Source organism: Phyllostomus hastatus, unplaced genomic scaffold, assembly GCF_019186645.2.
Source record: "Phyllostomus hastatus isolate PE091 unplaced genomic scaffold, TTU_PhHast_1.1 phas_scaffold_193, whole genome shotgun sequence".
In the NCBI taxonomy this organism is placed as follows: Eukaryota; Metazoa; Chordata; class Mammalia; order Chiroptera; family Phyllostomidae; genus Phyllostomus; species Phyllostomus hastatus.
In genome coordinates this window covers 7,361,444-7,388,864 of record NW_025334015.1, presented here as the reverse complement: position 1 = coordinate 7,388,864, position 27,421 = coordinate 7,361,444, and the positions used below count along the sequence as shown (strand labels likewise).

General features: G+C 44.6%; 1 protein-coding gene across 5 annotated transcripts in view; it reads left to right on the top strand.

The window, feature by feature from the left end:
- NTM (neurotrimin) overlaps window positions 1-16,826 on the top strand; it is a 939,739-nt gene extending 922,913 nt beyond the window's left edge. For 2 of the 5 annotated variants that reach the window (XM_045860340.1, XM_045860344.1), the window contains exons 7-10: window positions 738-889; window positions 4,033-4,068; window positions 9,972-10,004; window positions 15,128-16,826. In XM_045860340.1, coding sequence (XP_045716296.1) covers window positions 738-889; window positions 4,033-4,068; window positions 9,972-10,004; window positions 15,128-15,225 — 319 coding nt within the window. In that variant the 3' untranslated portion in view covers window positions 15,226-16,826. The remainder of the gene's footprint in view (window positions 1-737; window positions 890-4,032; window positions 4,069-9,971; window positions 10,005-15,127) is intronic. The other 3 variants (XM_045860342.1, XM_045860341.1, XM_045860343.1) reach the window with 3 other exon arrangements.
- The last annotated feature ends 10,595 nt before the right edge of the window (window positions 16,827-27,421 follow it).

Genomic DNA, 27,421 nt, shown 5'->3' with positions numbered 1-27,421 from the left:
TCCAGTATGAGGCCTGTGGCATATCGGACCTGACTAATGGATTGCGCAGGCCGACTGTCCTGGCTATGTAGGGCCGTGTTCTCGGGAATCCATACGCCCTCCCAGACTGAGTTGCTGCTACGCCCTGGGCAGATCACCTCTCTCCAGCTCTTCAGAGTCTGCTGATTTAAAAAGGGTCCCCGATTCTTGCTTCCTATTCACAGCCCAAAGTAAGGTATTATGTGTAGGTTCTTGCGGGAAAATTTTATTACCCAGGTGCTTGAAAAACATTTTTACTTCAAACCCCTCAGGGTGGTCTTCTCTTTGAAGTTTGAATTTCTCATTTCCTGGTTGCCATCATCATCACCATCACCATTTTCATTATCATCATCATCAACATCAATTAAGTCCACATTTTTGAGCACCAACTCTGTGAATAATACTCTTCTGAATGTCACACAGCTGGCACATTATATTGGCTGAAGACACCTGCTTTTCGAGATCTGAAATACCCACACAGGGAGGTGAATATCCGTGTAGCTCCACACTTATCTCCAGGCACATACCTAAAAAATAGAGAAATAAAATGGTATGTGTTATTGTGTGCAAACTTACTGTGCAGTTGAGTGGGGGAAGTGTGATCATAACTCTGGAAAGGGAGAAGGAGATAATAATTAATTCCAGAGTCTATCTTCTTCCTATGAGAAAAATATAACCATATTTTTTTCCTTTTGCTTTGTCTCTCTTCTTTGTCTCAGACTGGTTGAAGGAAAGAAGGGGGTTAAAGTGGAAAATAGACCTTTCCTCTCAAAACTCATCTTCTTCAATGTCTCAGAACATGACTACGGGAACTACACTTGCGTGGCCTCCAACAAGCTGGGCCACACCAACGCCAGCATCACACTCTTTGGTAAGACCAAGCCCTGCGCTGGGCCATGACAGAGGGGCAGAGTCATGCAGAAGAGGAAGAGTGGGGAAGGGAGGCCCAGGACGGAAGGTGGAAAAGAATCGTTAGCCAGGGGTGAGTGACAAGCGGAAAAGAGGGGGATGAGAGAGACAGACAGACAGAGAGAGAGAGGTATGAAGGTATAGAAGTAGACACTGGCAGTAGGGAAAAAGTATATAAAGGCTGTTCTTGTTTCATTCTGCAATGGGAAAAACCCTGAGACAGGAGAAAAGGACTTGCATGTTGAAATGACATTTAATTTTTCCTCCTCAATGATATCTCCTAAATGGGCTATGGGGATCATAATTAGTCATCAAGAGCCCAGGGAGGAGCATTTACTCTATCAATACTCTGTTCACTGAGTTAGTATCAAATGCCATTTCTGAAACTTTTTCTGGACATTGGGACCTAAGAAAAATGAAATTATATTTATAAAAGTAGAATCATGGGCCTTGGGATCCTGAATAATATTAGTTTCAGAGGGAGAATAAACAGAGAAAATGGGAATTTTCCTCATGTTCCATTTGTATCAAAAGGTATTGTCTGGCTGGATTAAGAAATATTTGTTCAACCAACCCACCATCCTGAGAAAAGTCACATAGTCATTCATGCATTGATCACTGAACAACCATTTATTCAAGGGCTCATACATGCAGGACAGATTGCTGTGTACTCTGCACCTGTTGGCAGTGGCATTGGTGCCAGATGCAGTGAAGGAAGCAAATAAACCAGCACCCCTGGAGGCCCGGGCTCTGGTTCTGGGGGTAGAACAACTACACGTGAGGGACCTGGGTGTGAGTCTGCAGCCTCGGCCCCTGGAGAGGACTTCCAGCCCTCCACAGTTGCAGACTCTCCTTCTGGGCCACAGGGCCAGTTTCTAGTTGGCATGGGGGCCAATCCCTCCATACCTCACTGAGTTCAGTTAGCTTAGCATTTTTCAAATCCGTACTCCTCAGCCTCCCATGTGAGCAAGAGCTCTTGAATGTGGTGGGGAGGGAAAGGTAAGGAAGTTAGCAGATGATGAACAAAAACATAAATTCCTTCTTTTCTGAGAACTCCCAGGTGATCCCGTAGCTTCGGGTACCTCACCGCTGGCTCCGCCACAGCCCCTCTGTGACACATGTGTCCTGCTGGCCCCTGACAGCCCTCCTGTGCTGCCCACTGTCCTGGCTCCGCTTCCAAATCACATTCTCTCTTCCTTTTACCTGGCATGTAAAAATAAAGCCCAGCTTTGAGCAAGAGGGCTGGAAAGGGGAGGGCCGCCGTTGGTCCCAGAGCTGGGTGCTGGGAATGGACGGAGCTGTGATTCGAGTGATTGATCGGTCTGACATCTCTCACACAGGGATAGTCATAATTGCCTCTCGAATTTGTCAGGCCTTTTTGGCTTTTTGGCAGGTGTCTGTCTGCATGAAGAGAAGGGCCAAGATTAGAAAAGAAGGTGCCCCTCCTTCCCTTGCCTTGCAAATCTGAGGCTCTCCCTGGCTTTCCCACCCGCCCCTCCGGAGTGCTGCTCCCCACCCCCAGGAGTCACCCTTCTGCTAAACAGCTGCCTCCACCTTTGACCTCCTGGCTCTTCTGATTTGTATGGATGAAATGATTTTGCAATAGGCTTCATCACTACAGCCTGGCTACTTCCCCTGAAGCCCTGTAAAGATGAGAATAGGAAGAAAAAGCAACTTTAAAAGTGAAATACCTGGCATTTGCAACCAGAAACACAGTGGAGGATGCATCATCCATCTGCTGTTTTCAGCAGACCCATGAGAGGCCCTAGGCCCTCTGCCCCCGCTCCCGCCCCCCCCTTGCCAGCAGCCCTGCCATTGGTCTCCCAGCTTTCACCTGTGTGGCACTTGGGACAGTCCCAAACTTCCCAGCTTTCTACAGTGCAGGGTCCTCTTTCAAAATGGCATTAAAAGTGACAGTGTGTGTTGAAACAAGTTTAGACAATCTGGGTCAAAGGCAAGTGGAGCACCTTTAATGCAGGAGGTCTCCAAGCCTGCACCTGTTAAATCCTCTAAGAGGGAGAAAAGTTTGTAGCCTGCCCCAGATTTAATCAAACAGCTGCCAAAATGTCAGCCTCCATTGAGAGACCGTTTCTGAGGAGCCCGTCACTAAGATGCTGCATGGTGGGCGTAGCACCATGGAAATAGTGAAATTCCATAAATGTGCAGGATGGCCATGCCCAAGGCTCATCTAGACAGACACCATTGCCCCTGAGCTCAGTACCGAGGCTCCCCATCATGAAGGCCTTGTGATGAAAGTGTTACCTTACTGGGGGCCCCGTGTCATTTTCCATTATGAGAAACCCCCTCAGCTCAGTGGCATCAAGCAGGTTGGAAAGCAGCATTGACTTTATGGGAATATGCAAACTTTGCCATGAAGTTCATTCTTCCATAGCATCGCAAAAAGCCAGCTGAGCTGTCATCCTTTCACCACCCACTTTTGTTCAACCTGCACTCCCTCTCCACCTGACCTGAAAGTTGGAAAGTGAGGAGTGCTGGTGCTGAGGGACTCCCATCTTGGCCAGTATCCCTGAGGGTCCTTAAGCCACATGGTGGCAGGGGAGGCCCTTCCTATCACTGGCCAGAACTGATAGGGTTCTGAGCACCAGTCTCTAAGACTGCAGAGACTGCAGGGGCCTTGAGTTCTGCCTCCATAATCCTGAATCACAAGGTTCCTGGGGGGCCTTGTTCCTGCCCCGGTGCCTTGGGAGCACAGACTCCTGGACTTGGTCTTCCAGAGTGAAACAATGGGGTGGAGATGTGGGAAAGAAATCTCCTCTGAAAAAGAACTGTGATCCTTTGTTTGTTACCATATCGATGCCCAACCCAGCACAAGCTAAGGGTAAATTCGTGTGCCCTGCAAGACTTACAAGGGTCCAGCTCCCTCACTTCACGACCATCATGTCTGACCGTAAAGCACTTTTCTGTTTCCCACGTTGCATGTTGTCCTACCACCTTTGGTTGCTGTTCTCCCTTTATTTATCCATTGCTCCAGAAATGTTTGTGAAAGGCAGTATACAAACTATATATGACAAATATATAGCTACTGTATATAATATATGTGTTTGTTTTCATTTTTCTCTCCTGTATGTCCCTCACCCGATTTAGAACTAAATGAGCCTACAAGCTCAACTTTGTTGCAAGGTCAGTATCCCCCTTGCTTTATGGTTTCTCCCCTCCCCTTTCCCTCGCAGCCCCTCTTGTCCCCACCCCTTTTCCCTGCCCCTGTGTTCATTACCTGCCTGTAAAGTTGCTTAAGGATGGCAGGGGAAGCTAAGGTGGTTACTGGGAGCTGGTGAAACTCCAAAGATACCTCCCTTTTCTCTGCTCAACCTTGTCCACACTTCTCCAGAAGGGCTGGGTGGGGGAAGAAAAGAAACATTATTAACATCGAAAAGCCCAAAAGATTGAGAGAAAGAGTCTGAACCAATAGGAAAAGAGCTCAAACCCACTGAGCAATTTTCATAGCAAGAGTCCTGTTGATGGCCACTCAGAAAAGAAGCAAACACTGGGTACCTGAAGGTTCAAAGATTCCCTAAAATGCATCAGCTGGTTTATAGGAAAGTTCTCCAAGGGAGGAGGGGAGGTGTGGTACATTGTGCCTGCTGGCCAGTAAGTTATTGCCAGGGGTGGGATGCCACTGAGTCCTAGTTCTGTGCTCTGGGACAAGTCACCAAATGTTATTTAGGCTCACTTTTCTCTTCTACAAAATGGAATTGATCTGCCTTATCTACCTCAGAGTTGTTCCAACATTCAACTGATGGTGCATAGTAAAAAGGCTTTGAAATGGCTTGGTGCATTTTGAGTTATTGAAGTCCAGTCTCCAGGTGCAAGCTGAAAGACAAGGAGTTCTCTCAGCGTAACGACACAGGGGTTCATTAACTCATTTCTCAAGCCCTTTGCTCCAGACCTCTTACATCTTCCTCTACTTACAACCCTTGTCCGTGTGAGAGTCCTGCACCCCTTGCCTCTCTCTGCACAGCCCTTCAGAGTCTCTCCAGGCCCACTAGCCCAGCGTGAGTAATTCACTGGGACTGGGACTGAGCTCGTGGACAGAAGCGGGCCCACCTGAGTGGCACATGATGCATGCTGCCTGTGCTGCTTTCCTCCTCCTGAGGAGAGTGCCCACCATAAGCTACCCTGGCAGGAAGGCAGCTGTGCAGACAAGGAGGGGAATGGCTTTTCTCACCCTGCACCCCAACCCCCTGACCTTTCTCATCCCCCCTCACCCTGCACCATCCTATCCATCCATTCACATCCAGCTGTGCCATCGCTGGAGGATGGCATTCGACTTGGGAGGTGGGGGAAGAGATGGAAGGAAATGAATTATTTAGGAAGCTGTTGAACAGATGAAGAAAAATACTTTTATCATGAAAAAATTCAGGGCTGCATTATTTACCTTAGTGATGTCGAGTGTCTCGGTGATGAACCACGAACAGGAAAATGAAACGATGAGATAGAAGGAGAACATGAACTCAGTGGAAACATTCAGGTTCAGTTTATGATTCAACTTGAGTGTGTTGAACCTCTGTGTGAGGCATAGTCACAGATCTAAAACAGAGTATCAGAACAGCACCTAATGCGAGCTGGAGAAGGGAAGTGTGGGAGACTGGAGCAAAGGCGGCACTGCCCCAAGACGAGCCTTTAGAAGTGACTAAGCTCATTCTGATCACTGAGTTCTTCAGCCTCAGCAGGAATAGGAGCGTTTAGCACGGTCGTGGTTGCCAAGGAGCAGGTGTCTAACTGAAGGTGTGCTGAACTGATGGAGGGAGCCTTGTCCCACACTAAGGACGAGAACAAAGCCAATCAGAAACAAACGAACCACAGCATGGCTGCTGAGCAGGGGACCGGGAGCAGGAGGCCTCCTTATCAGGCTCCACCTGCAGAGACAGAGCTGCCCTGCCTCATGATGCTCTGCCCTCAACTGTGAACTTGGGTGAAAGGATCTCGATGCTGGTCTCCAGTCCCCGTTCAGCATGCTCTCACCCCTCATTCTTCTCAATGAAGGCAAAGCAATGGGGCAGGGCCAGCAGCCGCGGCTTGTAGGCACCAGGAGCACTCCAGTGTGTGCCCGAGTGTGGTTTTCAGGACAGCTGTTGGGCACTTTTGAACAACTAAAAGACATTTTAGAGAAAATAGCCCTTGCATCTTGGGCATTTTCCTCATCTGTTCTTTTTTTGCTTCTTCTTCTTCCTTTTCTAGAATAGAGAACTACCTATTTCCTCAGAGAATACTCCTTAGTTATGCTCATTTCATCTCAGAAATACCGAGGGAGCTTTATAGAAGAGCATGGATTTCCATGGACAGGGAGCACTTGGCTAAATTTAAGAGAAGTTCCGAGCTATATTGCCATGCCATATCTGGACAGACTAGAAAGATTCTTATTAAAAAAAGTCATTCCTCCTCAGCATTTTCTGCCACCTTTGAAATATTTCTCTGCTCCCCTTTTGCAAACACAACAGATTATGTGTCACCCTCCCGTATTAATATTTGGTGTCACAGGACTCCCGCCCTGAGAAATACAGGCTCAGAGATGCGCCACCATCCTTCACCGGATTCCCTCCCAGGCAAGAGCCGGACCCACACTGCAAACTCAGCTGCTAGGTGGCTGCTTGTTTCTTATCCACTGTCCTTTGTCTTTCATCTCCTAGGCATTAAGTCAGACTGGATGCTATCAGTGGGCTGGGAAAGGTTGGCTGATTAATGCTCGTGAACCTCACAGTGCCCATCAAACCAACTTATTAAAGAATGGAAACTAAAGTAAACTGTATCAGAAGGAGAGAAAACATTGCAGTAGAAAGATGATTGGTTCTTCCCTGCAGCAGATTAAAGACAGTTAATTAGGCCCAGCCACCCAGCAGTTAGCATTTCTATAGCATGTGTGTCTAAATACCAGAAAGGGCAAAAAAAAGGTTCTTAGCATTTTTGAAAGGTTTATATGAGAAGCAACCCCTGCCACCAAAACCAACAGTTCCTTTGGGAGGGCGGACCCCTTGTAGTGCAGGCTTCCCCTGCTAAGTGAGTGTTATAGGAACCCTTCTGCATTAGTATACCAGCTGGTGGTGTTGCGAGAGGCTGTGTTTGGCTTCAGTGAAATTTTTTGTTTTGAAGACTCTCTCAATACATTTGCCCATTTCATGATGGGTGACTGATAAGCACACCTGCCCAGACCTCACTGAGTGTTCAGCAGTTTTGACCAAAAATGGCAGGACCGCACCCCCCCCCCACACACACACACCGTGCCCCACCCACCCTGTTCACCCGATCTTTGCCCAAGTGACTTTTTTTTTTCATTTTCCTGGATGTAAAAGGTCCTAAAAGGGAAACATTTTGCCCATGTGGAGGAGGTGAAACAAAAAACAGCAGAACACTTAAAAGGCATCAAAATCGAAAAGTTCAAAAACTGTTTTGAGCCGTGGGAAAAAAGTCTCGATAGGTGTATTGCATCCAATGGAGAGTACTTTGAAGGTGACTGACATTTAAACATGCGAGAATACATACACAATTTTTCATAAATAAACGCCAGGTTTTGGGTGTGCTCCCTTGTATATTCATCCTGATATGAAACCAGCCCCCCTCTGCCTGCTGGGATCAGACGGCGACCCTGTGCTCACACAGAGGCACCTGGTTTCAGCTGTGAACATAGGCTTTGGGGCCAAAAAGAGCACTTCATGACTGACCAGAGACACTGGCTTGAGGACTGGGGGGAGGGGGTCCTTTTTATTTTTCTTTTATCTATTTTTTCTTTCTTTTGAATCTTTTATTCCTATTTTTCCTGGCTTATCATTAATATACCAAGAGAAATACCACAAATTATGGTTAAGCTCTTGGTGAGGAAAACACAGGCTTGGATTTTTAGGGACTATTTGTTTTCTTGATAGCCAAGGGTTAACTCGAAGACTTGAGTTTATGGCTAATACTCACTTTGGAAGCCCGAGCAAGACTTACCCTCTGGAAGCTGGACCCAGCAGTGGCAGTGCATCAAGCATTTCAGTGCTAGCATTTCTGCATCTCTTCTTGGTACTGAGTCAAAGGGAATGGGTAAAAATGTACCAGGAGGGGTTTCAAGTTAATACAAAGAATATCTTGCCTGCATTCCTCCCTCATTGGTGAGCTAATAGCCAGGGCAGGAACACTTTCTAGTTCACTAGAAGAGTTCAAACATCCCTAAATGGAGAAGCCTAAGGGTAAGTCCCAGCTCAGGTCAAGGATGAGTGTCCAGTCATCCTTTGCCTGTGTGGGCAGGTGCTAAAGAGTGCCGACCTTCTTTCAAGGAGCATGTGCTAGAGATTCAGAAGGGAACAAGTGGCTGGAGGAGAACAATTAAGCTGAAGTTGTTTTCAGGTTTTAATTTACCTGATAGGAAGTCACTTCTGATATCTAGAACAATCAGAAACTTGTGTCTTAATTTATTGCTCTTTTATCTAGTTCCAACAAGCCGGATTACCAGATAGAATTCTTCCATATGGCCTTCCTCCAGCAGAATCTAAAGCAGCACCTGTCACTCTACGGACCCCACACTTGCTCTGCTTATGGTCTGGAGTGAAGGGTTTATGGCTGCTTTATCCCTCGAAGAGGCTCTCTTCAGCCTGCCCTCCCTCCTTCCAATTACCCTCCGTCTGAGTACAGAGGGATTCAAGTCAGCGGTATCTGAATGAGACAATTCATGAGAATAACCCCTCCTTGATTCCTGGGCTGCCTTCCACAGCCCAGCAATCACTCCAGGACTACCCTTGCCCAACACACAGACCACAAGGTACCAGCACTTCTGCTGCTTCTCTGCCACCCTGAACCTACGTAAGATCTCCTCTGAATCACCCCTTTGATCTTTGGTCATAGATCGCTCCTTCAAGTAGCTTCTCAGGTTTGCTAATGCCCACTTAGACCAAGAGGGATATCATATGTTACGTACCTTCAAAGAGTAAATCGAAAACTTGAATGGAGAAGTATGTACTTTGATTCTGGTCAAATGTTTTAGTTGAGTTTAGGTCAAGTTATACCTAAGTTGCCTTTCCTTCCACATGGGAAGATCTTTGCACAAAGAATGGTATCACTTCAATGCAAGAGATTTTAAGTCATTTTCTCATTTTTCCCAGCTTTGCTAAGGTACAAATGACAAATTGGAAGACATTTAAAGTGTGCATTGTGGTGATCTGATACACAGATACTCTGTGAAAGGATTTTTTATCCTCTTCTTCTCCAAAGTAAACAAACTGCAGAGGCCTCTAGCTAAAAAGGAAAGTAAACAATTGTATTATCACCACTCCAGGCCAGTCAAGACACGCTTTCATCAGTAAAGGTTCTGTGGATTGTTCTGAGAGCTTGAAGTTGAGGAAACGGGCATCTTTTGTAGTCTCATCAGCAGAGAAGAACTGGAGTCCCAGTATTTCCATGGGTGGGTCCCAGCAAGTCCAAGTGTAACAGCACAGATGCAGGTCTCACAGCCTCAGGCTGGCCCAGAGGGAGGAAGGCCCCTGCATCAGTTCAGCAGAGCCTGGCTATCAAGAGAAGTCAGGTGGCTGAGGTGTGAGCTCTGCTGGCACCAGTAACCTAGCTCAGCAGTGTTTGGGAGATGCCTACATGAACACCAGTTGCACTCTACGCCTCAAACATCGCATGAGCGTCTATGTTCCAGTTACTACAGTAAAATCCTCTGCGTGAGCCAATTTCATAGTTAAAGCCTGCAGACTTCAAATAACTAGGGGATTGTGGGGGACCAAAGAAAGACAGTTGTTCTACAAACAAGTATTTATTGGCCTAGGGCCTCAGGCTTGAAGGTACACCCAAGTCCCCCACCGGGACAAGGTGGATGTGTTGGCTCACTTTGGGTCAGCAACTTAACCTGAACACCAACTATATCTTTCCCCAACTCGCCCACATAGCAGCTGACTCTTTGGGATGTGTGAGGGCTGGGCTATGTTCGGGGCAGGAAGAGACAAGTGCAAGAGGGCTGGGGGTCCTGGCTCGCTCCCCAAACTGTCTGAGGGCAAAGCAAGGCCTCCGACTGCTTTCTCCCTTAACCGAGGCTTGTTTTCCATTTCTTTTAGAAGTGAAATCTACAGCCCTGACCCCTTGGAAAGGTCGGTATATTTATTTCTCAGGCAGCTATGCCATGGTGAAGACGGGGTATGCAAAACTCTCTGCCTGCTTGCAAAGTGCCTTCTCTTCTGAGCTAACCCCAGAAGGCAGCCCAGTGGGCCCCCAACCCTGCCCTTGGGCTGTCTCACTGTCAGTTTAGATTAACCCGCCCCCAAGGACAATCCATTCTCCCTGGGTAGCTTCCACTTTCAGAAATCTAACTTCTCTGCTGGCAACACTAATGAGCACCTGTCAGTGCCCAGAATAGCTCCATGTCTGGGTGCCTCTGTACCAGGCCTGCCTCTTTCCTCACATATGGATGCTCTAATGCAACGATCTTCTTAGACCTTGCATGCTGCCCTTCCCTTAACCCATTCTCCCTCTCTCTCTCTCTCTCTCTCTCTCTCTCTCTCTCTCTCTCTCTCTCTCTCTCTCAGCTGGAAGGGCAGTGGTTGGAGGGAGAGGAAAGTAGAATGAAGGGGGAGTTTCTCATGTGAATCACTTGGGCACGAATAAAATGAGGTTATAAGAGGCTTTCATTCTTGCCAGATGTTTCCGATGAATGATGGACACTCATCACAGCTCTCTGGGACCCTCATTGTCCTGATAGTGAGTGTCTTCAGGCCTCTTCAGTTCTCTAAGGAGACAGAGGCAGTAAAGGCATCCAACGTGGAGGGGTGACTAGATGAAGAGCAGAGGCCTCATCTGTGTGGCCCATGTCACGAGGTAGAGATGGGCTGAGCAGTCACTCTGTCCAGCACAGGCTCTGGGAGGGCCTTGCTCCGGGAGGCTGTGATCCACACATGCTGGAAGAAAGGTCCTCATGCCGTGGCTTCTTCCATGTGCTGGTCAACAGGGGACAGCCAGTGTGGTACCCACCTAACCAGTGTCCAGGTGGGGCCGGCCCAGTCCTCAGTCTCTTCCCACTCACACTTCCTGCAGGTGAATGAGTCACCCAAAGCAGACGCTGTGAGGTAGTGGAAAGGACAATTGTTTGGAGACAGAAGTCAAGGGACCTTGGGAAAATCACCTAAACATTGCGGTTAAGTTCCCACATAGCGGAGTACAGATAATTGTCCTAACCTAGTACCTGAGTGTTCTTTAAGTGGTTGGAAGAACTTTCTAACTGTGAGCACTCTGCCTGATATCCTAATCCATAGGGTTTTACTCCTATGTATACCTTGCCTCAACCACAGGAATTTGCAGTGACTTTCATTGGAAAAGAGGGGACAACAAATTCTTACTTTGAAGCAATGGCAAAAGGAAGTAAGCGTTTGGGTTGGGTTGGGTTTGCACCATGCATAACGAAGAAGAATGTGTACCTGTGGATCATTCACCTTAAAGCAAGTGGGAATTTTCAAACAGAAAAAAAAAGAAAGAAAAGAAAAGAGGGGGAGGGTATTTGGAAGAGAAAAGAGAAAATTGAGGTAAAACAAAAGGCAAGGTAGGAAAAGAATTTATGTTTTGTTGTAGGTTTTTCTTTACTTCTCCAAGTAAAATCTTAAGGAAAAAGAAACACAGATTGAATACAGGTTGTCTACATGTAGCACAATGTTCTGGCACTTTGTCCCTCCAACAAGTGTTGAGTTTTTACCTGCCATGGGCCCAGTTAGACATAGACTGCCCTTAGGGAGCTTGTAACACAGAGGAGGAAACACAGAAGTTAGGTGAGTAAAGAGCATTATAACACAGACTAGTAGGCATTTTAACAGTGAGATGCATGTGGTGCTGTGGCAACAAAACACAACGAGTCAAGGAACGCTGCCTGGAGGACGTGACTGGAAAAGGGTGTGGGAGAGTTGAGGGAGAGGGCAGAAAGTGTGTGTATGAGAAGGAAAAGGAAGACGGTTGGCCCTGACCAGTGTGCCCAGGTGGGTGTTGTCATGTGTAGTGAAAGGTCACGGTTTTGATTCCCGGTCAGGGCACATGCCTGGGTTGCAGGTTCCATCCCTGATTGGGGCATGCACGAAAGGCAACCAGTGGATGTTTCTCTCACATTGATGTTTCTCTCCCTCTCTCCCTCCTCTCTAAAAATAAATAAATAAATCTTAAGAATGGGAATATGGTTGAAGGTTACACACTTGTGTGTGCATGCATGTGTATGTGCAAGTGACAGCTTGTGCAGCATGGAGTTGGGAGCAGGGAGAAACACATGGCAGAAAAAACCACTAAAGAGGCAGAAAAGCAAGCAGATTATGAAATGTGGAGTGCTCTACCAAGCAGTTGGGAGTTTTTGTGAAGCCCGTAGGGATCTAATAGAATTGTAGCGTGATTGATTTGGGAATGTTAAATCATCACCCTGGAATCATCATAAAGAATGAACCTGAGAGGTCAAGGCCTGATGTGTAAACTTCCATGGAAGTTGAAAGGAGAGCTGCTTGGGTGCTCTTCTTTGGGAAGACATGTGGAGAAGCCCTGCCTCTGCTTCCCTCTTCTGTCCAGCTCTGTGCGGCTCAGGCTTCCTGGATGTGCTGGAGAGAAGGATGGGTTGGGGTGAGGGGAGAGAATGTATGGAGGGAGGGGTGTGGGCAGGCTGGATGTGGCCCCCCACAGTGGGTGAACCCCCCATGGATCTGGGACAGGAGACAGGAGCACCAGAGAGGCCCTGGGAACTTGTCCAGAGTAACAACACACCAGAGGAGGCTTTGAGGCACTCAATAACCTTTCCCTTCCTTCTATCAAAAGAGTTTTCTGACCCTACAGGTCAAGACCCCTATCCACAGCTCTGTGTGGTGATGCCCAGCAGGCAGCAGAGCCACAAAGGAACTCTTCGGAGCTCGACCATGAATCTGAACACAGAGCTGTAGAGCACCCCTGCCAGGGGAGCTGTCCTGGGTGGGGCCAGTTGCCACTCACAGCAGCCTCCTCTGTGTCACTGCAGAGTCCCTGGCCTGTACTTTTTCCCTAGTGGATATGCTTTGTTTCTTTTAAAGTATTGCTTTTAAAAGAATTTGAATGCCTCTACCTGGGGTTTCCAGCACCCTCTATATTCTTGCTCCATGCCCATTTTATGCAAAATCGTCTTGACTTTTCTTAGGTGGTAACAGAACCAGGACCGTGTGCAGCTGTATGCCTGGCCTGTGGCATCCTCCCTGAAGAATCCCACTAGTGGTCCCCTGAAGGAGGGCATAGAAATGCTGAGGACTATCCTTTGTTCCCCTTCTCTTTTACCACAGAGCCTCTTCTTAGCCATGGCCAGGGGGCAGGGAGAGGGAGGGAGTGTGCTGGGATGAACAGAGCGTACATTTTGAAGCTGTATGTGCATGTTGAGCAGAACAAAGAGATGAAAGAGAAAAAGAGCCATGTGTCCACAGATGCATGTCTGGCCAGGAGTGCCGCGTGCCAGCATGCAGAGCACCTTCCAATTCATTGTGCCACGTGCCCATGGGAGGTGGAGTCCAGCCCCTGCCTCTGCCCTGCTAGCACAGGGAACCCAGCTCCCACGAAGGCCTGCTGGTCCTGGGGACTTAGACACAAACCATGTCTCTGAATCAGCATCAGGCACAGACAAGAGTCTTACTGTGAGGGATCTTGGAGTGGCCAAGAACAAAAGGGCTTCCTCACAGGACAGAAGCATAACCTATCCCCTAGAAGGCAGCAGGGAGGGGCTTCTCTCCTGGGATTCCAGAGAAGGCTATGTGGATAACAGAGTGAGGACCCTACAGAGGGAAGTTCTCCCTGCCGGGTGGAAAGTGGAATAGGCCCCCCAGTGCTTCTCTTGAGGAAAGGCACTGGCAGGAAATCTGGCCTTGGGAGTATCATGTCCCAGACAACAGGACACAGGTTGGAGGATGTGCTGCATCTCAAACTCATGACGACTTAGCCGCTACCCCATAATCAAATTTCTCCCGAAGGTCTAGGGAATACAATCCCATGGGCAGTGTTCTTGAGTCAGGAGTTTCAGGACTTGATGGAATAGTCTCATAAGGAATCAAGAATCCTGGTCTGATGTTCGGCATCCAAGTCCAGGCAGTCGCACCTGGCTTTGTTCCTTCAACCCCGGTGAGGACATGGACTTAGTGAGGACACCAGCCATACATCCATTAAATTCATTGCAGCAGAGCATGCCAGGGCAATTCCAGTCTCAGAAGGTGCCTGGCTTTCTTGGGTACCTAATTCATCGGGGTCTCAAAACCTGTGTGTACTGTTCATGAATCATAGCTCCATTGGTTGTGGGTGTTCTGGCCACCAGGCTGAGGTAGCCAGAAATCTTATGCGTTACAATGATGGGGAAGCTACTGGGGAATTTTATTACCCCACTGTTTTCTTGCCTCCCACATTTGGCTTCATTTCAAAGAGTATATGTTAGCAGGGCAGGCTGGCATGTGCCTCCAAGGGCAATGCACCTTCCATCTCCATTCTCAGACTTACTCCATGGCAGGCTCTACAACCGCGTTTCTACTTACACTTTCCCTTACTTCCATGGGCACAGTGAAAGGCCACCTGTTTCTTTGCTTGTGCCTCCCTCCACCTCGTGTTAGCTGGGTTTGGCTTTTCAGGCAGGTGATGCTTGAGCTGGGTTTGCTGTTAGTAAGACCAGACAGGGAAGAGGCCAAGTGCTCTGGGCAGAAACCCAGTGCTCTGCCCAGAGACGCAACCACTGACAAAAGGACCCTGAGCCCCTCGCAGCAGGAGCAGGGAGGCAGACTATGGAGTCCAACAGGTCCTTTCCTGAGCAACAGGTGGAGCAGCTGAAGGGTTATGTGCACGTTTAAAGCAAGGAGTGCTTAGAAGGGGTTGGCTGATGATGCAAATGATGCAAGGTCTTACTTGATTGAAGTTCTGTGCAGGATGTTAATAAATAGGCCCTTTCTTCTTGAACTTGATCTTGAGCCACAGCCTTAGCAGATTACACAGTAAAGCAGTGGTGGCCACCATCACACTTTAACCTGAGCTTCGTCTTCTCTCCTTGCCAGGGAAGGCTCCCCATTACACCATGCGCATCTGGGAGATGAAAGCTATAGAAGATTTATTTATAATGCAGCCCCCTACAGATTGGGAACAACAAATGCTCCCAGTTAGAGAGATGCCTTATCAGACACGAGGCCTAAGGACAACAAACCAGGTGATGGCTGGCCGTTCCTTCTTATACTAGCTCCTCACGATGAGTGTGTTCTCTCCACAGGCCCAGGTGCAGTCAGCGAAGTGAACAATGGGACGTCGAGGAGGGCAGGCTGCATTTGGCTGCTACCTCTCCTGGTCTTCCTACTCCTCAAATTTTGATGTGAGTGCCACTCCCCCCTCCGGGGAAAAGCTGCCGCCACGGCAACCACCAACACCACAGCACGGCAACTCCGACAACAGCAAGAGCAACCCCATTTCTAAATCAGATGTGATCACATGAAATCCAGAGAAACAGATCCTATTGGGACAAAAATTCGAGGGAGGGGAGCAAAGAGCACTTTGGGCAAGCACACGTTTCAGAAGGAAATTGAGAATCGCCTTGCAGGCTTTGCAGATGTGTAGGTGCAGCTGAGCTTCTTTCTTTCCCTGAATGGGAGGAGCGCACACCCGGCTTTGGACCCACCCGCAAGCTGCATCGAGTGACCTCTGTTTCCATGGTAGTCCAGGGCTCAGCCACTCTGCCCACTAACGTGCCCCTGCCAAGGAAAATTCTGGAGTCGGCCATCCCAAATTCAATCAGTCGCTAGAGACGAACACAGAGTGAGGCGTGCAGCCCCGACGTGCCCCCAGGGCCCTTTCGTAGACTGTGCCACTGTTGTGTGTGATATGAAATGAAATTTAAAAATAAATAAATAAAAAGGAAACTAAACAAGACAGCCTGACAGCTACAAAAATCCCGCAATCAACAGTCACAACAGATATTGTTAAACTTTTTTTTTGTTTTACTACATGGACATCATGAATAATAAGGGATTCTGATCCATTATTAATTTTATTAATTATATTTTCTGATATGAGTCTAGAACTTAGTGGAAAAAAACAAGACAAAACAAAAAACACACAGATGAAAGGGGTGAAGAGAAGTATGTTTGTTAAGGATTAAAAATAGATAGTGCACTTCTTAACTAGGTTTACAACTGGTGGACCACACACCAGGCATTAACCACCTGGTGAGGATTTGGCAAATCCACCAAAAAAACATATATGATTTAACCAATGTCTCCACCAGCGCTACAGATTTCTCCTTATTCTGGCATTTAATGCAGACAGTACTATGCTTCTCCATGCTGTTTAGAAACGGAAGGGTGATTGCACTCTATCTTGCGTTTGTTGGCTATGCTTCCTTTGATGACATATATTATACAGTATATATATATACATATATTTTTTTTGTTAGAGTCCTAGCCATTTTCTTTCTCTGCAGGGTCCTTTCTCAGACATTACTGCATGCTGTATATGGCGTTAGCTGTGTGTTGATCTTCTAAAAGATGATAGAGTTTACTGGTAATTGTGTAATCAGCTCCTGCCTTTTTATTTTCTTGGGTTATTCACATGTCAGAGACATTTATCAAAAGAGAAAAGAGAAAAAATACACTATCACCAGGCGCAACATCTTTTCCAGGCGTGGCTCTCAGAGGCCGTCTCAGGCGCCTCACATCTCCATCACGAACAAACGAGCAACTGAACCAACTAAACAGTCAGTAACCACTCGCTTTAGCCCTTATGGGAATCTCTGATGCCTTTGTGACCACTGGAGAATTGAATCCTCTTGGTTTATTTTATTTAATTTCCCACCTTTGTGTGTGTGCGTATGAAAGAGAAGAAGATGCAGTTTTTAGATCATCTTTTTTCCTCCCCTGAAGTCTGGGGACAAGAGAGGCCTCGGGGAGGGGTCCTGGATGTGACGAGGGAAAGTGGGATTGGGGGTTAGGGGAGGGGGGGTTGTCTCTGACTTGACATTAAAAAGTGTTCCATGTCCCTCTTCACCTGGTGTGGTACCTCATTCTCAAGTGGGGGGAGAGGGGGAGTAGAGCCTGGCTGGCTCAGGTTTGAAGAACATGGAGCAGGAGGGGCTCCTGACTCAAGTGACTGCTCTTTAGGCTCCTCGTTGTGGTGAGTGGGGCTCTCCCTGCGGTATATGCTCTGATGACAGATAAGACAGTCAGACAGCCTCTTTGTCCTTTGTCCTCCTAATGGAAGCAAGGGTGGGGAGTCTCACAGAGTCTGACAGATGCTGGCAGCATACTGCTTGTGTCCAAACACCTAGCCTCATAACCTGGGCAAAATGGCAAGTCCAGTTAGGGGCAGGCTTTTATGCACAATTGTTTTGGGGATGCAACAAAGGGAAATACCACAGGAAAAAAAAAGATTTGTGGTTTGGAACTGAATAATCCCAAATCCCATCAACTGATGTTTTGGGGACTTGCTTTCCTCTATGTCTGCTCTTTAAAGCTTGCCTATAGCCAAAAATTAAGAGGAAAAGTAGATATTAATACAAAATAATACTCAAATCATCCCAAGCTCTTTTAATTCATTCTGGGAATTAAATAGTAGCTGAAAAGCCACTGAGGCAGAAATCAGGTCAGAGCTGAATCACTGTACTTGAGCCCTCAGGGGTTAGATCCACCTGAGAGGAGTAGGAAATGTCTGCACAGGAGCCCATTCATTTCCAGAGGCTACTAGAAAAAATGAGAAAAGATTGACTTCATGCTTTTTTGTGTGGCCTTCAGCCCTTCCAGACCCACCTCCAGGTGCCAGATACCCCAACTTCTTCCCAGCAAAAGGGTGAAGAGCAGTCTGGCAGAGCTTGCAGATTTTGGCTGAATAGTGTCATTCCTTTGTTATCTTCTAGAACTGCTGAAGTCAAGGTTTTTAGGATTGTCCCTTTTGAATAACTGTGGGTGGGTGAGATTTACTAGGTCTCCCATGCCTGGCTCTTCTGCAGACACTGATCAGAGGATCGGATGCACATCACGGCTCACTGGGAGAGAGTGGAAAATGCACAGGTAATGTCCATGTTGCTAAACTTGCACCCAGAAACACCTCTGAAATAAAATATACCAAGGCATTTGCAAGGAGATGCTTCCTAGGCTTTGCTGGGACAAGAGAATACAGTGGCAAATGACCTCCATTTGAATCAAAACTTTATTTTTTATAGCAACAAAGCATGCTTTGAACACTCTATCACCATCCTCCCAGGAGTCATTTGTAAAGTGACAATGTCAACTTTGTAAAGTGACATTCATGAGGAAGACTTCATTTTACTTGTTTGCCAACTCAATTTCCCTTCTTGTTTTGTGGTTCTTTAAGTCTCTAATTATTCAAGAGCATGTTTCTTGTACACCAAGTTTTGCCATAACTGATGAGGACATCAGCTAGGACTTCCTATTCTTCCTCAAGAGAGGATTCCTCTAACTTCTGCTTAGTGTGCCACGTGAGTCCCAATCTGCTGAATTTTAGTCTGTAAAGGCCACATCCAGGTGCCCATGAGCAGGGGCCTTCAACCAGATTTAGAGTTCAATCCAGGAGGACTTGGCCTTGATGGAAGCTTATAGGGAAAACCTCAGACCTATCTGTTCTCAGGAACAGGAGCATGGCCAAATAGTGTTCATTTGCATAAGTAAAGAAAAACATCTTAAATACTGCATTTGGTTTGTTTTTTGTTTTTGGTACAGATACTGATGGAAGACCATCACTATAGGCTGGCCTGGATTTCTAATGAACTAGACCTGTTTAGACTTACACATTAGACACTATCACACTTTAAGATTCAGCCACTACCCCTAACATTATGATGCCACTTGAAGGGATTGTGATTTACGTTTAGAAGGTTTTCCTATGATAGTCTCTCATATTTATGTGTGTGTGTGTGTATGGAGGGGGGAGGTAGTGGGAGGTATTCAAGCTCTGACTACTCTAACCACTGCTGTAGAATCCCATTCATTCTTTCCACAGAATATCCGTTCCTCTCCAACCACACAGATGTGCAACAGCTCTCAAGTTCCCGCAGTTAGATCTTTCCCCATCAATGCTTCTACACAGTGGGTTCAACTGTCTAACTTGAAGCATTGTGAGTACTTGTCCAAGAACTGTCTTGACGAGTGGAACTTGCTTGCAGAGCTGGGGCTGTGGTCACAATGAATGACCCATGCATGTTCATTTGTCTTGTAGAGGGTGATGAGGATGGTGATGATAAATGACAGTTAGTGTTACTCAAGCTGCAGATAAGTTAGAAAATGGATGAGCAATAAAATCTGATTGCGATTTAGCTCATTTCATTGGGCTACCCCATCTCTATCTCCTACCCTTTGGTCTATAAGTCTAGAAAAAAAGATCATCACACTAGCCAGTCACAGTGATAAAAAGTGAAATTGGAATCAGCAAAACATCCACAATTTTCTATTCTTATAAAGTCAAAAATTTTGAAGTGCTTCTCATTAGAAGAGTAAAGTCTACCCAAAAGGGGAGATGGGGCCAAGTGCACAGTCTGTACTCATACAGAATCTGCAGGCTCCTGTGCTACTGCTGGACAAGTGTGCACACACACACCAGGCACTCAGAGTCCATCAGACAAGCGGCCTTCGGAATCAGTGGTATCTGAGAGAAACACTGAATAATAACTCTTTCTGGCATCTTTTAACTGAATCTCGGAAGTAATGTGGGACACAATTGTATCATAGAGTCTCCTTTGTCATCCCATAACTGCTTAATCAGGCCATTCTAAAGCCTTAATTCTTCCCTCACCCTGCTCTTGATTCAAATCCTATTTCAAGTCTGCCTCTAAGGCAATAAACTCAAATTAATATTCCCATGATTTGTGAGTAACTGATATCTCTGAGTCTCTGCATCTTCATTTTCATTTCCCTGTTTCCCACATCTCCATATCTTTCACAGCATGTTTATATCCTACAACTAGAAAAAAAATATTTGTTTAAAGACCTCCTAATTCCTGAGTTCATGTTAAGATCACTTTTATAATATATGCCTGATCCATTTGGTGCATTATCTTTTATAAGGGAGTCTTGGTTTAGCTTTAGTTTTTTGAATATTGATTTTACCCCCTCCCAAGCCTCCAATAACTATCTGCTTCAGGCATATTGTGAAAGTATATGAGTTTTTCCCTATATTTTAGGGAACGTTAGAATGTTTTAAAAGTAAATTATTTCTCTGCCAGAATATCTAGCTTCCAAGAAAGATAAATTGGTTGTGGCCATGGCACTTACCTTGTTTCTAATGAATTTAATTTTGGAATTTCAGAGTATCAGTGCAGTTTTTGGATACAGAACTGAATAATTGCTAATTAGTAAAACTAGGCTCTTCTAGCCCAAATTCTATTACTAGCTAGTTGAATTCCCTTTTCTTATGGTTTATATAAGATGTTAATATGAAAGATTGCTAATTTTCAAATCTTTAAAATTCAGTAATCAAAGAATTTCAGATTCCATAAGATCTATGCAAGAAAAAATTAGGAAAGCTGCATTTTTTATTGACAATTGCAGTTGTCAATCAGGGGACATTTTAGAGCCAAAACATTGTTTTTCTTTCCAAAATGGCTCACGAGAAGGGAACACATGCAACTCTAAGTGTCATTTCTACAGATTCGTCAAGTGACTCCTTAAGGAGAGCTTGAGGAATGACGCTGCAGCACTTGGAAAGGAGTGTCATCTAATAAAATGTAGTAGCTTTTCCTGGAACAGGAATTGATGCTAGCCCCAAGCTGCTGTTCAGTTTTGCTCTCTGTATGACACAAGTAAAACAAGAGAGAATAAAGTACCACAGATCTTAGAGTCTGGAGACGGAAAGGATATCAGCACTAGGCAAAATTCTCAGAGTTCTCACTTGGAATATGTGCCTGTGGATGTGTGTGTGTGTGTGTGTGTGTGTGTGTGTGTGTGTTACTTACTGTAATTACTTAATTACCAATTCTTCAAAACAGATGACACCGGTTATTCCCAAGATTCATCTTTAAAATAACAGGAGATAGTAATGGAAAGAAGGGTCTCCAGAGGAGGTTTTTAATTATCATATCACTTCATCTGGTAAGTGTTCTGCTCAAGGGCCCAGAAATGTTTGTGCAGGTCTCATTTGACATATTTGTGTATCGTTGGTTCAAGTCTAAGTCCAGCAAGCCCCCATCACCATTTCATCCTGCCCCCTCGACCCTGTACTTCATTTATAACTCCTCTGTGAAGAGTAGGAGGACTCAACAGTCTGTGGGCAAAGCTCAGATGGAGCCTGGCAGAGGAAGATGTGGAAGCCCTGGTCCCTTCCCTGAATGTTTGTGCCCAGTCACTCTCTTATGCTTGAGTTTCTTCTGGAGCTCCACTAGAGGAGCTGGTGGAAGGATCAGATGGAGCCATCAAGCCGTACCTCCTGTTCTCTGTGCACTGCAATGGGGAGAAGAGCATAAGCCTTGTGGCGCACATGTGGTGAGAGGTTCTTGTCTTCCCCTGGAAGGATGAGGGAGAAAGAGGAGGGATGAAAGAAGAAAAGCTTTCATGTCCCCAGTTCAAAGCAGCAGGTTGTCATTCTTTTTATTCATGTCCTTAATTCTTCTTACTCATATTTTTCCACTGGAAAGGAAGACACACAGGAACTGAGATATACAGCAAAAGATGTCTGTGTCCACCTTAGGGATTAACAAGCAAGAAAAAAAGAAAATAAAGTGATAAAATAAAGAAGAAATAGATAAAAAGGTAAAACTCATACTTGAGTCTGTGTGTGCGAAGAGGTTTATGCATACATGTATCCAATGTGTTCTGAGGTGGTAAAAGAAAGTTGTTACAGCACAGAGGTGAAGCGCTGTCTGCTTACTCAGTGGGCCCTGTGAGCATAGGCTCTTGGCAAAATGCAATCAGTTTTTGCATATTAAAGGTAACCTGTGCTATTTCATGTCAATTTCCCCTTATTTTATTGAGGAATGGCATAGGTAGATGAGAGAATATGAATCAGGGAGCCGAAAGATGCGTTCTAGCCCAAACGCAGCCTCAGAGCTGCTGTGGGACCTGTAGCAGATCACTAAATGTTCCAGGGCCTCAATTTCCCAGTCGGCACAGTATAGGCTGGGCAAGTTGGTCTCAGAAGGCCTCTAGAGGTCTGAAATCTCCTGGGCCTCCTTCTGCATTCTTCTGTAATTCATATCTATTTCTTGAAATAAGAAAAAGTCCACATTTGAAGCCAAGGAAAAGTCTTTGGCAGGTGTTGGCCTTGTGGGGAAAAAATAAGAGGTGTCTTTATTCACACTCAACTAGGAAGAGTCCCTTTTTTTCGGCAGGATAAAGACACGGAAAGCTAGCATTCTCAAACCTTTAGATGTGAGGCTCCTCTTTGACAAACTGAAGAAAGTATACAGACACATTCTTAAAAAAAAAAGAAATATAAATAAGTACAAATGCACAGAACGCTCTAGATAGTTCCAGATGACCTATGGACCATTTCAAACTTACCAGTAAGCTCCAGTTACACCCTATTGTGAAGTTCTACCCTCGATTGTTCTTATAGATTGCTTGCATTTTCCATATACCCTTGATAAGAATTGCATCCTACATGCTTTTGATCTTTAGCTAAATAAACAAAAAGCAAAGCACTCTCTGGAATCACCCAGGGAGTCCTCTATGGATTAGAGTCCATTATTTAGAAATCAAACTCATAATGATTTAATGGCACAAGCTCGTTACACCTGAATTCTTTCTGCTGACTGACTCTTCTTAGTATATGCCTCTGACTCTGACAATTATACCAGCTTAGGTAAAACCAAACCTGTCTGTGCATTTATTTGGAAAAGTTAGGGATTATGACTCTTTCTGTCAACTAAATAGCTCATAGTGCACTCTGAGTCAAGAAAATAAAATCAACTATTTTTCCCCCTCTCCTGTTAGGCCTAAGGTAGTCAGGGCAGCCTATCGGGGCAGTTCATCCTTCGTAACCACATTTTCTCCCTTACGTCTTGTGTACAAGATGCCTCCTCCAAGGGTGAAAACATTTTTTTCATCTACTAGGCATTTGATTGAGCCAACACCAGCACAACACATGTATAAGAGCGCCAGGCAAACCAATTGTGCAGTCCTAATTCTGAACCGGGAGATCAATACTCCATGGTGTAATTCCCCCATCAGCAGTAATTGCCCTCTATCACAGCGACACAAAGGAACTAAGTTTCATTACAACGTGTTTGCTGCCACTTCTCTCATGTACCTCCACACCACTATTTCACAAATAGTTCAGACACCCTCACCTCCTGCTCATTTTTGTGTTAAAGTATGTCTCTTTTCCAAACTATATATAGATTCCTTCTTCCAAACCTTGGCACATGGGGAGCAGCTATATTTATGCCTCATCATTGCTTGTCTTCAAAAATATAAAACAGTAATCAGGCAGGTGGAATCCTTGGCGTAGGGTTCTCTGGGCATTAAGTCAAAATTTGTAAGTAGAAGCCTAGGTTGTTTTCATTAACAAACATAGCTATGTTAAGACATATCCCTGAACTATCAATGAGAAACTATTTCTGACTAAATAACCCACTAACTTAGCTCATCCAGGTTGTCTTTAGTCACATTTTCCATACACTTTCTTGTATCTTTTTTCTCTTTCTCACTCCTGTGCTCCAGTACAGCCTACCTTTGCACTAACAACCTAAGAAACAAGATAGAAGAATCAATATGAAAACAAAAAGCCCTCAGTTTTACAAGGTTGTTTGAATACCCTTTTGTTTACATGTGGCATTTAAAGAGTAACATTATGAGGTAGGGGAAAGCATTTGACCCAGTTGAGCTATATTTTGGACCACCCATTACTAGTACCTTGGGTTCAATATGCAGTGCCCTGAACTACACATCAGCCTAGATAACATTCCAGAGCTTAGCTGACATCTGGGGCAGTCCTGTGCTGTATGTTACATCAATAGATCCAAGCAATTTTGTTAACTGTAGTCAGGATCGTTGGCTGGACTCAGGCACATTCTTCAACTTTAGCCATCTGATAAATAACCCAGGTTGGCTGCATGAACAGAACAACTAACAAAGAAGCTCCAGGTTCCGTTTCTTCAAAGGTTCCTTGAGGAGTGATGTCAGCAACATGGCTGATCGTATGTCCATGTTGTACATAAAACCCTTCCAAAACATTTAGCATCCATCCACAGGGGAAAAGAAAGTTCCTTTGTGGGAGCTGTGGAATCCAGCACCATTTGCCAAGGGACTGAGTGGAGTCTTGCCCACTGTGCATTGGGCAATAACCATACAGACTTCAGTCCTGGCTGTCGATCCTGCAGTAGTCCCTGGACCAGATGCAGCCCCTCTCAGCCACATTCCAAAGTGCCTGGAGAATGCTGTGTTTCACTAAACCACACACTTGAGAGTCTTTTCAGAAGTCCAGGTTTCCAGCAGAGAATTTCTAGCACAGCATTAGAGCTAAAAGTAGAGTGTGGATGTTTCAGTGAAGGAAATAGGAACAGTGTGACTTTACCTGTGTGACCCATCCTCCAAGGCAGCACAGCTGAGTGCCAAGTGAGACATTCTCAGCCCATGATTTTTTTCCTTCAGGGGAAACATAAGAATGTATGAGTGAGCACTGGCTTCCCCAGGTGTGTGTAATGTTGTCAAAGAGGCTCACTTCTCCCTTGCTCCAGCCAGAATGCTTAACCATGGGCTACATGACTTGGAGGCTGGGAGAGGGTAGGAGAGTGACAGAGAGGAGTTCAGGAAGGCACTGAAAGGGACATGACTCCTGAATCCTACTAACTGGTTACCTACTTCAGCAAACAATCTTACTCCAAGAATCCTATTCCAGCAAAAAGCCTTCCCATGAGCTGCCAGTGATTCCTTACTCAGATTCTTCAACTGGCTTCTGGTTGCTCTCTCATTTTGCATGCCTCACCCGCATACCCCCACTTCTTGATGAGCAGTTTGTGTGTGCTCCCAACATCAGAAAGAAAGAAGACTAGTGAAAAGGCACAGAATATCAGCCCAAATCTGAGGGCCAGGGAGAAACCATAAACTTAAGCTCTGTGACACTGTTGGGAGAGCAAAAGGGAGGCATTAGCATGTGGCCTGGTGTATTATAGGATTAAGAGAAAGCAAACAAGCTTAAGAACTCTGCCATAGGAAAAGACAAGAAGTGTGTAGCATCCATAGAAGGTCTGTGAAAACCTCTGAATCTCTAGTGGAGTTGACAGAAGTTATTTCTCTCTTAAAGCAATTTAGTGAAGACTGTAGGGTAACTATTACTGAAAATGTGAAAAAAGCAATGCAAGACTTCAAGGAACAATCAAAGAATCACGATAATGTTCTAGCAACCTACCCCTAAAGACATGGAGTTTTGTAATTGTCCTGATAAAGTATTCAAAGTACCTATTTAAAGAAGCTCAATGAGTTATAAGAAGACACAGAAAGACAAGTTAACAAAGTCTGGAAAATAATACACACACAAAAATGAAAAGTTTAACAAAGCTTAAATCAAAAAAGAAGCAAATGAAATTCTAAAGAATACAATGAATGAAATATAAAATGCAACAGAAGCCATCAACATCAAAATGAATCAAACAGAAGGAAGAATCTGTGAATCAGAAGGCAGAATCTATGAAATTATCCAGCAAGAATGGAACAGAGAAAAAACAAAAGTAAAGAAAGTCTACATGATTTATGAAATACCATCACAAGAAGCAACCTGCATTTTATTGGTTTCACAGAAGGAGAAGAGAGAGAAAGGAGAACAGAAAACTTATTTAAATAAATAATGGTGTAAAACTTCCCAAATCTGAGGAGACATTTGGATATTCAAGTTCGTGAAGCTTCACAGGTCAGCTTCACATTTTCAAAAATGGATTGGATACATCATCCAGACAGAAAATCAACAAGAAAATTTGGTCTTGAACTATATTTCAGCCAAATTGAACTAACATACACAGAACATTCTATTCAATAGTAAGGAAACACATTCTTCTGAAGTGCACATGGAACATTCTTCAGGAACAGTCATATGATATGTCACAAAGTAAGTCTTAGAGAATTTAAGATGAAAATTACACCAAGTGTCTTTTGTGACCTCAATTATATGAAACTAGAAATCAAATATAGGGGAAAAAAGCTGAGAAATAAACAACTATGTGGAAATTGAACAACACTTCTGAACAACCAATGGATCAAAGGTAAAGTCAAAAGAAAGTTTTTTTAAAAATCTTGAAATAAATGAGAATGGAAACACAATATACCAAAACTTATGGGGTGCAGCAAAATAAATTCTAAGAAGGAAGTTTATGGTGATAAATGCCCATGCTAAGGAAAAAAAAAGATCACACACACACACACACACACACACACAACCCACCTAACTTTATATCTCAAGGAACTACAAAAGCAGAAGAAAATAAACATACAGTTAGCTTAAGGAAGGGAATACTGGAGCAGAAATAAATGACATAGAGAACAGAAAAAAATATAGTGAAGAGCGACAAAACTAGGAGCTGTTTTTTAAAGATTTAAAAAAATGGCAAACCTTTAGCTATACCAAGAAAGAGAGAAGACTCAAATAAATAAAGTAAAAATGAAAAAGGCTGACATAACTATTCTAAAAAAATAAGCATATCAAATTTAAGAGTACATTAAAGTGATCATACACCATGATCCAGTGGGATTTATCCCTGGAGTGTAAGGATGGTTTAATATATGCAATCAATGAATATTGCCTTGGCTGGTGTAGCTCACTGGATTGAGCATGGGCCTGTGAACCACAGAGTTGCCAGTTGGATTCCCAGTAAGGGCATAAGCCTGGGTTTCAGGCCAGGTCCCCAGTAGGGAGAGCTCAAGAGGCAACAATACATTGATATTTCTCTCTCTCTCTTTCTCCTTCCCTTCCCTTTCCCTCTCTCTAAAAATAAATAAATAAAATCTTTTAAAAAATAAATAAATATGATATTCCACTTAGTAAAATGAAAATCATAAAATTACCCCAACAGGTGCAAAATAAATAAAAAATATAGCATTTTTTCATGATGATATCTCTCAACAAATTGGATATAGAAGAAATATATTTCAAAATAATAAAGCCATATATTAGAAGACCACAGATAACATTATATTCAATGGCCAAATGTTAAAAAGCTTTTACACTGAGTTCAGAAACAAGATTAGAGTACCCGCTCTCACCATCCTATTCAACATAGTACTGGAAATCTTAGCCAAAGCAACCAGGTGAGAAAATGAAAGAAAATGCATCCAAATTGGAAAGGAAAAAATAATATTTACCTTGTTTGTGTGGAACTACAGAAGACCCCATATTCCAAAGCAATCTTGAGAAAGAACAAAGCACCAAAATTCTTGATTTCAAACTATACTAAAAAGCTATAATAATCAAAATAACATGGCACCAGCATAAAAAAAGGCACTTAAGTCATGGAAGTGGAAGCCCAGAAACAAATATTTACCTATGTAGTCAATAAATATTTAACAAGGAAATCAATAACAGTCAAAAGGGGAAAGATAGTATCTTTAATAAATGATGTTGGGAAAACTGGATATCTACA